This window comes from Alligator mississippiensis, chromosome 5 (genome assembly GCF_030867095.1).
Source record: "Alligator mississippiensis isolate rAllMis1 chromosome 5, rAllMis1, whole genome shotgun sequence".
Lineage (NCBI taxonomy): Eukaryota > Metazoa > Chordata > Crocodylia > Alligatoridae > Alligator > Alligator mississippiensis.
In genome coordinates, this window is record NC_081828.1 from 127221598 (window position 1) to 127236425 (window position 14828).

At 43.9% G+C, this 14828-nt stretch overlaps 1 protein-coding gene across 2 annotated transcripts in view; it reads left to right on the top strand.

Annotated features, from left to right (window-relative positions):
- The window catches only part of AOAH (acyloxyacyl hydrolase), a 173102-nt gene extending 159478 nt beyond the window's left edge, over nucleotides 1–13624 (top strand). For both annotated transcript variants that reach the window (XM_006275476.3, XM_019483408.2), the window contains exon 22: nucleotides 11377–13624. In XM_006275476.3, coding sequence (XP_006275538.2) covers nucleotides 11377–11505 — 129 coding nt within the window. In that variant the 3' untranslated portion in view covers nucleotides 11506–13624. The remainder of the gene's footprint in view (nucleotides 1–11376) is intronic.
- The last annotated feature ends 1204 nt before the right edge of the window (nucleotides 13625–14828 follow it).

Here is a 14828-nt window from a genome sequence, read left to right on the forward strand (position 1 = left end):
GGTAGGCAAGGGTAAATAAATAGGAAAGGATTGGCAATGGCTACAATTTAGTAGCAAAGCACTACTAAGCTGCAAGCTTACAGATGCTGCTCTTTGTCCCTGCTGCTCCTGCTGTAGACACAGACAGACGCAGCTACAAAATGGTAGAGAGCAGTTCACAAACAGCCTTTTATGTGGCTTCTCTGTCTGTCCCCCAGAGCACCGGGACTGGAAGGGACCTTAAGGACATCGTTGTCACTGGCCAGCTACAGATGTCAATATCAGAGCAGTCCTTCCCCGCCCCCCCCTTCCCCTCCCTCTTAGTTTCTCTTTCCATGCAAGCCCAGCTCCAAAACAACTTGAAACATTCAGAACATCTGAAACATATCAGAAACATCCGAATCATTTCAAAACATTTCTGAAACGTTTTGGATGGCCTGTTTCATTTTGGAGCTGTTTCGGAGCTTTGCGTTTCATTTCAGATTTAGTGTTTTGGCCGCCGAAGCATCCAAATCCGAAACAAAACAAAATGCTTGCCAAAATTTCACAAAGCCCTACTAGGTATCTGTAGAAGGACTTTTTGTTGTCTTTTATTCTGGTTGCTAGCTTGATCTCCATGCCTGCCTTGGCTTTCCTTGTCTTGTATCTTTAGGCCCTGGTGATACAGGTGTGTTCCTCTCTGGTTGCCGAGTCATTCTTCCATTGTTTATATGCTTCTTTTTTCTTTTTCAAAAGCTGTCTAATATTCCTGTTGAGCCAAGAGGGTCTATTGGCTCCTTTCCCATTTTTTGCCTGCACGAGGATGGCCTGTTTTGGGGCCGTGAAGGCAAAGATGAAGGCATCACAATGAGGAACTTCTCTGGCGTGAAAATTAACACATGACAAAAAGTAGCTCCAAAATGTGATTGTGTCAATGGAATTGATCAAAAGAAAGAGTCCTATGGTCTTTGGTGGGTTTTTTATTTGGTTGTTAATAAGGTAGAGTTCTTCTTGACTTTTGCCTTTATGTAAGGTAAAATTCTGATAAGAGTTTGAGGAAATGAGGATCCAAACTTAGTTCCCAAGATATATTTGATTTCAGTAGGGGCTAGGTGTTTAAATACTTTTGAGGATCTTTCTCCAAGTGTAAACTGATAAAGGGCCTCCAGATTTGCAATTGATGAATTATAAAACATTACTGCTGTTACCATTCTTTGGAAGTATCTAAGTGAAATCAAAGTGTCTGGCACTCTGCACTAGGGAAATTCTGGCTAAGGATGCAAAGACCTTTAAAACTGAGCAGAATCATCTTCTGCTTATATGATGTTTTCCTAACATGAGGATGATCTGAAAACCACTCTTGAGATTTGAGCTTGTAGTTCCAGGGAGCTTAGGTGTTTTTAAAGTCAAATATCAGTATCATGTTTAAAGGGCTGGCTGTTATCAAGTGCAGGAAGATCATTTGGGTACAGACTTTTTGTGTGTGGCTAGGTTGGCACATAAGGTCGTGGGCTTCTGTAACGGGAGACATGAAAACTGACTGCTACACAGGTCAGCTAATCGATTAAAGCTTTGTTCAGTTCCAAAGCCATGACAGCACACAAGTGGCTCATACTGGACTTACTGTCTTAGTGCATTTAATCAGTTGCCAGAAGCCAGTTAATTTCCTGTGATTTTTAAAGCTGGACTTACCTTTAACAGTAGAACAATAGGTATGATTTGCTAAACTGCAGAACATCACATTGCACAGAGCAAGTTCAGGATTTCATACTGAAACAGGAAACAGTCTGTCATCCTCTTGATCACTTAAGTTCTGAAGTTGCCATATAGGTCAGCAAGAAAGCAATTAAACAACAGCTAATCATTTATGTTTAGAATTACTGTATTGGCTCAGAACTATCTGCATAACTTCCAATAGCAGAAACATATACCCTTGTATCATAGGCAAATCAGCTTTGGCCTGTCCTCCAGACTGGTTGAATCGGCACACTGAATTATGGGAACAACCTGAAAGCAATGAACGGTTACTTCACAGTGGTGTTTGTGTGTCATATCATGCTGACCTGTCTCCATGGTGATGTCAGTTCTGGAAAGCTGCTTTCAAGGGCACTACTGCTTTCTTTGATGGCCTTCAATATAATGGTCCAGTCTAAGTACAGAATATGTGTGTGCCCTGCAGGTAATTGGGAATTACAATTGGTTGTATTATGGCCTGATATTTTAGTGGTAGCTATGCTGCAAAGGTGGTGGGAGTTTTAAAGGTTTATTATACTATCTTATACTAAAATGAGTCTCTGCTGTCTTCTATAACCATAACTAAACAGCTGAAGTAACAGGGGAGCTCCCTCTTTCCAAATACAGATGGGACTGCTTTAACAGCAGACGTTCCTGCTTGGCTAACAATACATATCAGACAACTGTAACGTTTCTAAGCCTAATGAAATGGAGAAGCCACCTCTAACTTGTAAGCAGATCAGTCTTCACTGCAGGACTTGGAGTGAAGTGTTTGTGAAACTGGATGAATTATGTATTTGAGCAAAATGGGCCTATCTTCAGTTGACAACAAAAAGGAAGATTATGCTTCTGATCTTCAAGTCTGATTGCATTATTCATGCTGAAAAAGCCTGAGAAGGGCAAAAGTAGGCTTATACAGCCTTCTTATTCTTATGCTGGTTAAAGGCTATTTTGATTCCTAGCCAACTGCTAGGTATTTAAGAGGAGATTGGACAAAAATCTGAAATCTATGAAGGACCAAGACAGCAGGGAATGCAGAAGCATATGCATGCTTCATCCACATCCCCTTTATTTTGTCCACATTCGGTTCTGTAGGGTGCAAGGGAGGTGGCCGCGTCAACTGTACCGGCTGATTACTACTAGGCATTACTATGGTACAGGGGGAATTGATGACTGGTCCCTTAGAACAGCTGTAAATCTACTTTGTGCTGCTCAGATGTTATAAAGTAGACATTAATGAGAGTCAAAAATCTGGCCCCTGAGCTTGGCCATTTGTTTTAAGTATGGCACTCATGTCTAGAATTTGCATCTTGCAGTTGTTGCCTAGAATTCCTGCTGTTACCAAGATGGTGATACATTTATAGGCACTATTTCTTTTCTACCCAGAGTGCCAGCTGTCTCGTTTCAAATGATGTGATGTCTGTCAGGATTTCATTAAACTTATTAAAATAACTACCCCTTTTTTTTTTGGGGGGGGGGGGTGACATTTAACTGTACATTATTATGAACCTGTTACTGCAAGATATAGAACAGGGATAGGCAACCCCCAGCATGGATGCCAGAGTGTGGCACTTGAAGGCATTTTTCTTGGACCATGTGCTTTGGGGCAGACAGCAGGGAAGGGGCCAGGGCTGCACTGCTACAAGGATTGGGCCCTTCGTGGCTTCCCCTCTATCCGCCCCTGGCACACCAAAATCTTCCAAGTCGAGGTCGCAGGTGTTTTTGGCACTCTGCCCAAAAACGTTGCTGACCCCTGGTATAGAACATGGTACTTTGCAGCGATGGCCAAGGGAAGCGTGGCATTGATTGCTGACTGACTTATAATAATACACTTGGGCAATAATAAACATTTCACTTCCTCTTCATGATAAAGTTTCATTTTATAATGGCATGATGAATACCACTGGCCAAGTGTCACTTTAATGCCATATGGCTCTGGCCAGTGGGACAGAGCTAAAAGTTTTCCCACTTGTCAGGCAACTTGAATGTCAAACCTGGTACGGGTGATACATTCCCCTCAAAGTAAGTACAGGCAATAGTAGAAGTTGTCACAATACTCTACACACACACAATCTCTTCCCCTACCCCAAACAAATACAGAGTACTATTAAATACAGAGACACCAGTGGACTCAGAATCCACAACCCTCTACCTTCCAGGACAGTAGCTAGATTATCAAGCCACAGAACAACTTCTTCTGGTTTGTTCTCCTTTTGGCCCCTTATCTTCTTCTCTTGGGCACCTAGTGGCCAGTTTCAACCAGAGGGATGGAGTGTGCACTTGGCCTTGCATAGTCAGTCCATGACTTACTGGTTAAAACACTTGGCTGAGCAATTGGAGACTTGGGCTCAATGCCCCTTGTCTTCCCCTAAAATATGCCATTCCCCTTTGTAATTAAATATAAAGCGAAGAAGGTTGCTCTCCAACCTAATGGCTAAGACAGTTGGCTTAAAAAAGGGATCTCTTCATTAATAACATATTTACAACTATCCATGAAGAAGGCAATGAAAGGGCATTTGAGCAACAACACCCTGGAAATGCATGCCTGCATTTTGGTGCCCATATTTTTCAGTGAGTTCTCCCTATGCCAGACTTTCTTCATTATCAGTAAATCTCTATCAAATCGGGGATTTTTTATTTTAAATATACAAATCTGTTTTTAGAATGCATAAATTAGACACTCATGTTGATAATTATCCTTCTGAAGATCAAAAGCAAGGTTGTGAGTGTGTGCTTTCTCTTTGGATGCAGAAAACAACTTGGAGCTTAGGGTTTTGGGTTTTTTAAATGATGAATTAGTATCATTGTTTTCTAAACAAAAGAAAAAGTGCTCTTTTGTTTTGGTTTTAAAAAGGTCCCTTTAAGCTTCAAAAGCTTTTTACTCAAAATCCTATGATAAACTGTCCTGGAAGCCATTGGTTCCTAGAGTCAGTTTGTTTTAGTGATTGATTACTTTCTACAGATGACATGACCATGCATGTCAATAGGATCCTCTAGCACTACCATAGTTACTTGCCTTGCAAAGCCACCAAAAGCATTCTAAAGCCCTGAGAGTCCCAATCAGAACTCATTTGAGTTGCTATGGAAGATTCATGATGAGTAGGTACAGCTAGGAAAAAACACAGCTTGAAGGTGATTAGATTCTCCCTATTCCATTTCCTTCCATCATGCCAGAGTGCATTTCTATCTGAGAAACAAAGCTGAAGTAACACAGAGACAGGTTATTTCTTTACAGAAAGAAACCACACACACTCATACTCCATTCCAAGAACCCAGACAAAAACTAAACAGCAAGCCTGCAAGATCACTTTTCCCAGCCACTGCAAACAGGTTTAATCCTGCTGAGCATATAATTTAGACACCTTGGTGATTAGGACTCTACCCTCAACTTCTAACATGCTCAATAATTTTCTGAAAAATAAAATGGAAGAAAAAGAGAAGCTTTGCAGCTGGACCAGTAATTCAATACATTTGGAATATGGCTGAGCAAAGCTGAGAGCTTTCTAGCCAATTAAACCCAAGAAACCATTAGCTTACCCAAGATCACCTCATCATGTTGCAATGAGTGCTCTGAAAACCAGTGATGATCAAGTTGCATCACTGTGATGTATTTTCAACATGAAGCAGTGCCGACAAAATGAGCAGCTGCAGTATATAGTTTTAGACTATACTGCCTTAAGCAACAGCCTCACATAGAACACAACTATGTGTGAGTGAACTGAAATGGATGAATATGGCGGTGGAGGGCTCACAGTTTTATTATGGATACTATTGTAGAGTACCAGTTCCTAACTTATAGTGAAGGGCTTTTCACCATATGGCACTAATATAATAGCTGATAAGAAACACATTTGGTATTTTAACCAGAATATGGCCCAGCATCCACTTATTGCAAACAACTAATACTGCTGCTAGTTTAGCAAGAAGCCTCAGGTACTATAGTTTACATTTAAAAAAATATCATTCCAAAGAGATGGCTTTCCTGTAACACAGTTGAAGGCCATCACTAGTACAGTGCTGTTTCTGCCTACCTGTTCTATGAATAAAAGGCCTTTTGGCTTCTCAGCTGTTGCTGAAACCCCTTGCATAAGCACAGAATGTAATCAACAAAAATCCTGAAGGCTGGAGCCTAATTTTATTCCCAAATTCTGAAACATCCACCATGACCCTTAATGCAGTGGACTTTGTTAGTCCTACGTTAATCTCTATAATTATAATCAGGGTGCCTTCAGAAATGAAAGTTAAGCTACCGTGTTATCAAAAATGAAGAGGTAGAACTAGTAGGTCAGAAATTACAGTAAAAATACATTGTGTGTGAAGAATTTTTGTAAAAGGAAAAATCAGGCTGAAATGAACCTGCTTCTGTGGAGTGTTTTTCAACACTAAAATTACATTGTCCCTACACTCCTACAGTAAGAGACATAGAATGTAGCAGAGGGGAGACTGTATCAGGTGCACTACTGAAGGGACTAGTCAATAGGGCTGTGCGAAATTTTGCTGGCTGTTTCATTTTGATGCTGTTTCAACTTGTTTGAGCTCAAAACAGCAAAATCAAAATGAAACAAAGGGCTTCAAAACAGCCTTGAAACGAAACAAGGGCACTCAGAACGTTTTGAAAGTTTCAAAACATTTCGAGTTTCAAAGCTCAAGCTGGGCTTGCCTGCAAGGAAACAAAAAATAAGGAGAGGGAGGCAGAAGGGGATGGAGGGGGGGGCAAAGGACTGCTCTCATATTGACTGTAGCTGGCCAGTGACTGTGATCCTTCCCTGAGGTCCCTTCCAATCCCAGTGCTCTGGGGGAGGGATGGAAATAAAGCATAAAAGGCAGCATTGTTTGAACTATCCTGCTTTCGGCCTTGGGGTTTAACAGTTACTGAGCTATTTTCCCGCAGCTCAGGAGTGTTAGATAACAAAGGCTACTACTACCATTGATTTGATTTCCTACTTGCCAGCGTAGCAAGTGGGATTCCACAATACCTTTTCTTTCTAGACCCTTTTATTTTATTATTATATTATATTCATTGATTTATTCTTTGTAATTTCATAATTGTATTGGATATTACACTATAGAATTTATATAGGAAGGCAGATACATATATTTTTATTTCTATACATTTATAGTATGCAGCATATTATATAATTTATATAGCAAGGCAGATACATTTATATTTTATTTCTAGTATCCAGGTTTGCAATTAAAGAATTTTTTTTGCAAAAATCTTGTTGGTCTAATAAAAGATATCATCTCTACTATAAGTCCTGGTTGCCTTTTTATTATTTTATTTCTATACATTTATATCTGGTAGCATATTATACTATAGAATTTATATAGGAAGGCAGATATATTTATATATTTTTATTTCTATACACATATCTTGCAGCGTATTACACTATAGAATCTATATAGGAACACAGATACATTTATATATTTTTATAAAAACAAGACACTATGAAAAACACCATGAAGCGTGGTAGAAAGGAAGCTGGCAAGCCTTCAGGGAGGGGCAGAAGAGGGGGTAGAGGGAGTGGTGTAAGTCCCCCCCACACACACACACTGAGACGCTGCTGCAGCCTCTTCCCTACAACTAGCAGGGATGAAGCTTCCAGAAGCAGCAAGAAGAGGGGATTAGTGCCACTTCCTGTGCCTGAGTCTGCATCCCCTCCACGAGCACCAGCCATAACCGCCCCCACTACCACCATGACAACAAACAGCAGCACCAGCGCCAGCATGACAGTCTCCTCCACCCCCATTTCACTTTCCATGCTGAGCCTTCCAGTGCTAGAGGAAGAGCTGGAGCTCAATCTGAATCTGAGTACCATTCCTGGGGAAATTTTGGGGAAGGAGGGGGAATCAGCTGAGTTTGTGCTCCACACCTCTCAAGTTTCCCCTTGAGCCAGGTCTCCTTTTGCAGAAGGCACTTTGGAGGAGGCTGAGGTAGAGGTTGTGGAGGCTAGCAGCTCAGCTAAGTCCACTTCTCTTATTGCTGTGCCTCTGCCTGTTTAGGAAGGGGAAATTGCAGGATCCACACATGCACCCAACACCCCAGAAGCAAGTGGGTAGTGTGGTCTGGGATCATTTTGAGCTGGCAGATGATCCCACATACGCTATCTGCCTGCATTGCTGAGCCAAAACCAGCCAGGACAAGGGAACAAAACACATGAGGACCATAGGGATGCTGATGCATCTCTGCAGGCACCACCCCCTTGCCCTTGCTCCTCCTCAGCCTGGCACCAGCAGGAGCGTGCCCAAAGGGAAGTCCCCCTCTCGCTTCAAAGCCCCCGTCCCCCCATAGCAGAGGCAGACCACCCTGGGACAGTGGGGGAAAGGTGGACATAAAGCGGGGCACGTTGCAGGGGTGAACGAGATCACCCAGAGCACTGGGGAGATGTTTGCTGTCAATGGCCAGCCCTTCTTTTTAGTTGAGCAGCCAGGGTTCAGGTGGCTCATGGCACTCATGGTGCATCATACGAAGTGCCCACATGCACCACCTTCAGCAGGACGGTGGTGCCCTCCCTGTATGAGGCATACAGGAAGTACTTGAGGGAGGAGCTGCACAAGGCAGGTCTGCAGATGGCCTTACACTTCACCTTGGACATCTGGAGCAGTCAGGGTGGCGATCATGCCTACCTCTCCCTCACAGGGCACTGGTGTGACCAGTCAGGCCGTCAGCGGGCTCGCCTTCAAGCTAAGGTGATGGATGAGTCCCACATGGCAACAGATATCATGGGGGCCATGAACCGCTTGGTGCAGGGGTGGCTTGTTGGGCAGGGTAAGCTCACCCGCAGGTTCATGGTCACCGAAAATATGGTCAAGGTGGTCTGCAGTGTCAACTTTGTTAACATCTGCTGTGTGGCACACAAGCTCCACCTCAGTGTCAGGGACACCTTGAAGGGGGACAGGGCTGCCGGTGACAGTGCCAGCAAGAGCATTTCCAAATGCAGGAAGGTGGCAGGCTACTTCCACCAGAGCATCAAGGGGGGCAAGATGCTGCAGGACAAACAAGCAGAGCTGAACTTCCCACAGCACAAAATCATGCAGGATGTGGAGACTCGGTGGAACTCCATATACCTGATGCTCAAGAGGCTGGGCAACAGAAGGCCATCTATGAGATGGCCTTGCTCAGGGAGATTGGGATCAGCGGCCCCCTTAATAGAGCTGAGTGGGATACCATCTCCCACATCTTGGTGGTCCTCAAGCCCTTCCTCAAGGCCACTGAGACCCTCAGCGCTGGCATTGCCCTCCTTAGCCAGGTGATCCCTGTAGTGAGGGAACTTCAGAGCCAAATGGAGATCTTCCAGGGGATCAACTTTCCTGGCTGGGGCAAACCACTGTCACCAGACATGCAGGCACTGGTGAAGCGACTGAAGGAGGGCATCATGAAACAGCTTGATTCATTGCAGTCTAGTACAGGCCACATGATGGCCGCCATGTGTGACCTGGGGTGTGAAGAGCAATGTATGCAGCAGCCAAACCCTGGATCAGTGGATGGAGGTGCTGGTGAAGAGTCAGGGAGGCAGAATGACAGAGGTGGGGGACATGGAAGAGGGGGAGGCACTGTTCCATGCTAGCATGCCATCCACCAGCCAGTCTCTTCCTCCACCACAGGCACTGCCAATGTTCAAAGGCATGGTGTCCATGGAAAGATTTTCAACCTGAAAGCTTGCTAAGATATATTTCTGTAACTATTTAGTTGGTCTGCTAAAAGATACCAGATTAGATTGATCCAAAGGAAAGGACCTTGTCTGCCAGTGCCATGTCCTTGGACCAACACCCCTAGCACCTGACCGGAAGGATGCAGGGCCCTGGGCACATGTAAGCCCTAGGGCTGGGGCTGGCAGAGAGAGTTCTTTGGCAGCTGCTGGAGAAGCTCCTGTAGCAGAGGAAAGAGGCTCTGTCACCGTTTGGCTGCCTGAGATGCTGCTGGTGCTACTGTGCTGCTGCTCACTAAGTTATTTTTTAACCTGTTGTCATTTAAATTGGTGGACCAGAATGAGACTGTAGGGAAGGAAGAGACCTCATTGGGGCACACTACCGTGTCATGTAGAGGCCTCAGCACCAGTGAAGGCGCACCTTAACACACACTCAGTGTTACCCGTCACAAGCTTTGCTTGTCAGCAGCCTGAGGTGCAGTTTCCCAGAACCCCCTGCACCTATCTCCTTGAAACTTGGTAGACTTCATGGCCTCAGAAGGGGCTACCATCCCTGTACATTTCATCTGAATCGGACAAGAAATGATAAAGTTATAAGTAGTTTTGTGCTTCCCTATTATAGCCTATGGGCGAAATGTCGAAACAGTGAAATAGTTTCGACAAAACAAAATGGAACAGTGGTTTCAAAACAAAACAAAACTCAAAACGAAACACTGTCCCATCAAAATGAAATTATACTGTTTCACATAGCGCTACTACTCAGGTCACATTGAATCAATTAACACACTCCACAAGTGAAGGGATGTGCAGTCAATCAGCACCAGTGGTGAACTATAGATTGTTAACCGGTTTAAAATACTAAAAGTAAGTGTGATGTCATTAAAAGAGGTTGCTGAGCATGTGCAGGTTTCATGGATTTTAGCTGGAAGTAAAAGTTGTCAAAAGTACTCAAGAGATTTAGAAACACAAATCCCTTTAGCTATGAGGACTTCTTGTGCTTCTAAATTCTGGAGGAATGCTTGAAATTATCCCTGTTGAGCACCTTGGGGTGGGGGGGAGGGGTTGGTCAGCCCCAGATGTTTTAACAGAAAATTGACAATGCAGAAGCACTACAAGTAAATGAAAGACAACTTTTAAACATCCCTGAATGCTGCATACAATTTATTTTGCCATACCACATATGCATTTGCATAAAAGGAAAGATAAGAAAACAAAGACTTTAGTGAGTGCCACTTACCACTTGCATGTGTACAAGCAATATATTTTACTTTCCCTATAAGCAGGGATCTGGGTTTTCCATTTGCCATTTGTCAGAGTTCCAGCCTGCAAGGAGCTGTGGGGAATAGGACACAGGGAGCACCATGGCATGTGCATGTGCATGTGGCAGTCAGGCAGTGGTGGAGAGCAGCTCTTTGTTGGTAAGTCTATAAGGGTGGGAGGACACAGGCGACATGTCGGAGGGAGTGGGAGAGGCACGTGCCCTCCCCTCCAGATTTCTGTGCCCACAGTTAGATATGGGGCTGCATCCAGGCTGGACCAGCTCCAGGCAGGAGCCACCTCCATGACACAACAGGTGGAACCCAGTGCAGAAAGCAGGACTGTGCCACCATGGCCACCAAGGTGAGGCACACCCTGCCCACCTGGCAGCAGTGGGGATACAACTCCCCACTGGTACTGCCATGCCTCATCTTGGCAGCCCTGTTGGTGCAGTGCTCCCTCCCATGCTGGGATGCCTACTGGGTTCCTGGTTCCTGCCTCGCTGTATTGTGCCCCACTGTACTAAGGGAAGAGAGAGACGGAGAGAGGAGGAGAGAGAACATTGCTAGGGAAGGGTCACTTCTCCAATTCAGGTTTCCTTTTCTCCAAACCCAGGGTGGGAAGAGAATATAGACCATCTTTTCATTATGTGATTGTGCAATGCTTTTTGCAATAGGGCTCTTGAGTAGAATCGAGGCTTCAAAGCACTACCGCAGGATAAAAGCAACCAGTGAAGGCAGAATAAGAAACTGACCATATTTCTATATGCTCTTTGCAGATTGCTACAGCACTTGGGGCAAGAATTCTCTGGCAGAAGGCATTACATGAATGGCCTCAAATGCTTGGAAAAGAGAATCCATTCAACAGTCAGATTGAAGCTATATTCAGAGATCAAGGAGGACACTGAGTTCAGAATTGCTTGAGCCATGCAGCATTATTCTTTCCTATATGCTCCATATTCAGGGGGGGCAGGGGAGGGGAGGGGGTTGCATCCTGAAACAAGATACAAACCAAAGACAGTCTTTTTTGGATCAGTGTAACAGCAGAAAGAGCCAGTAAGTGCAAGAATAACATAAAAGCGCTTATCTACTGAAAAGCCACATACCCAATTGAGCAATCTACACTTTAGCTTTGGTTATGCATTTGCTGTGGAGCTATGAATATAAATCAAAGGATGTTTGCCCGTAGGGCTGCTTATCACATCAGTTTGAAAATCCAAAAATGCTTATTCTGTACATAGCAAATTCCAAAACCTACCTCAAGTTCCTTTTGTGAGAGCATGTTTCTGTTATTTCCCATTGCAGGAGTGGCCAACCTGAAACACGTGTCACAAGTGTCACAGGTGGTTTCAGTATGCAGCAGACCAGAGAAACAGCACAGTGGCAAATAGGGCAGAAAGCAGAGCAGCAGATGAGACAGAGAACACAGGGAATGAAGCAAAAAGCAGAGTACCAGGTTGGATAGGGAGCATAGATCAGGAAGTGGTGGGAGCTAATGTGTGGCACACCCACCAAGATTAGCCCCCACTGTCCCATTGTATGGGCCAATAGGTAAACCGGACCCAACAGAACTCATTGGATGTTGACATAAAATGCGTACATATGATGATTGCTATGACTGCTATTTGCTTATTACGATGTGCCAGAAATGACAGCAAATGTGAAATAATACTGCCAAATGCAAATTCTGATTGGGCAGGGATATTTTTTTTTAATTAATAAATAGCAACAGTAATTCCAATCCTTCCTAAGAAGCTTTTTTCAATTGCAAAAAAAAAACAGTCTTGCCTTAAGATGTAATAATACTGGTTACATTATTTGCAAGCTGCCATCCATAGCCATTAAGTCAGACAAAATATTGATCCCAGCTCTGCAGCTTTTACTCGCAATAACTTTAGGAACCACAGAAGTTAATGGAATTTCTCGGTAAGTAAACTGACTAAGGGCCCAGTGAGTAAATAACAGAGCAGGGATGAAATCACTGGTAGTAGTTATAACACTGTTACATTTGTCACGTGTTCCCCCCGCCCCCATCTTAAACACAAATCAAGAGATAGATTAGACATAAGCCAGCCCAATGAAGTGTTTGCCACTTTCCTTATTCCATCATCATTAGACTACATATTTGCAGCACAAACCAGATGAGAAAAGCTTGCTGTACACAAGTGATAGCATATGATTTAGTCTGTGGAGCTACACCAAGTGCAGGCTTTGTTTGATCGTATTTCTGCAAACTCTGGGCTAGGGAATATCTGTTAGTTCTACCTTTGCATGGTGCTTTGCACATCTGTGACAAAGGTTCCTTTGCGCTGTTGTAATACACAGTAAATAACATGGCCTGATCTTGCAACATTCTGAATATGTTCAGGACTGTGCAGGTGCTGTGTGAACAGGGCCAGACAAGCATGGGCGAACCAGGCGGTCGCCTGGGGCCCGGACAGAAAGGGGGCCAGAAAATGGTAATTTTTTAATTATTATCATTATCTCTGGCAAAGTGGGGCCCAATAATAAAAGTTTGCCTGGGGTCTCCAGGAACCTAGGTACAGTACTGTGTGTGAGTTGACACTATCAGTCCATTTAGGAGCAGATACCCTAGCCCTACTTCTCTCCTGAGCTCTTCCAGCTTCATTTCCCTCCTTCCCTTCCCGCTCCTTCCCCACCATTAGTCACATGGGACTGCAGGAGCTCCCTTGTGCCTAGGGAGAAATGTGAACCAGCAGCATAGAAAAACCCAACTTGTCTCTAACACTGTGTGTGTTTATTTCTTATTTTGCTTCTTGTATTACAACTGTTTGCACCCACCCTGCAGTTCTGGGATGAAAGCCAAGGTGAAGAACTGTTCAGTTGTCAACATTGTTCACATTTACACTCACCTAACATTGTTGGTTATAATTCATTACAATTTTTTTTAGATTTTTCATTGTTTCAAGGTATCAGTTAACTTGTTTGTTTTTGTAATTATCTAACCTAATGAAGATTAAAGCCTCTCTCGTTACTGTTCTAATAAATTAATGCTTAAAATTCTTAGCCATTATTTGACAATATTTAACAGATTAATTGACCATGTACTTTTGCCTGGTCAAAAATCCAGTCTAGTATTGCAGAGCTCCAATCTGGCTGAGGCTTTTCACTACCATTACAGGAAAAACAATCTTATAGGATGCACTCTGAACTCTACATGGGAGCTGAGTACTAGATGGGAGAAGCCTGGCTGACCACCAGGGATCTTAATTTTCTGTGTGAAAAAAGAAAAAAAAAAAACCCCTGTTTAAATGCACAAAAATCCACAGTTTTCCATGGCAAACAAAAAACTAGGATCCCTACTGATCACCTAGACTAAGTAAAGATGGTCAAAAAGCCCAAGGCTGAATTGGTTCAGTGTTTGCAGATTAGTCTAAACTGCAGAGATTAAACTAGACACACATTTATTTTTGATTCAGGAAAATGCAGCCACATGCCTGCAGTAGCTCAGGCCAGAAGCTGGGGGGTGCTAGAGCACAGCTCTCTGGCATGTAACCAGCATGGGCTGTGTGTTCACTTCCTTTTCCTGCTGCCCCCAAGGGATTTGCAGTCCAGATTCACAGCAGCAAGACTCTGCAGGGTTACTCATCACTTCCTCTTCCTGCTTCCAGGGACAGGCAGGGGCTGCTTCCAGGTGCCTATGGGATTTGTAGTCCACAGTTGCAGCTAGTAGTAAGTTTGAGCAGGAGAAGAGGTGTTTAACCCTCCCTGCCCCCAGACACCAGCCAGGGTTTGCCTGGGTGGGGTGGGGTAAGTCCCTGCCTCCCCTCACCCCAACCCTTCTCTGCTGGAGCAGACAGCTCAGCCTAGCCCAGCCCAGGGCTGGAAAGCATGTTGGGATGCTGGGGGACTGATTAACTTGAACCAGGAAGGGGTCTGGGACAGAAGTTTCATAAACTGGTTTGACCCATATCTGTTAACTGATATTACATTCAACCAGGTTTATCTTAAACCCCTTCAGCCATTTTTAAACTGGTTTATGTGCACTGCACTTCTGTTGTTACAGGTTCTGATTACTTAAACCAGTTTGTGTGTAATTTCTGTCCCTAGCCCTACAGAGAGAAGAGAACAAACTGCCTGCCCCCTAGAGAATGTGCCCTTCCCTGGGTCCAGTGATGACTTTCGACTAAATGTTTCCATTACTTTCAGGTGGAATTTCTGCTGAACCTTCTTGTTTTCATTAAAAATAAAGTAACATCCATATTACCGT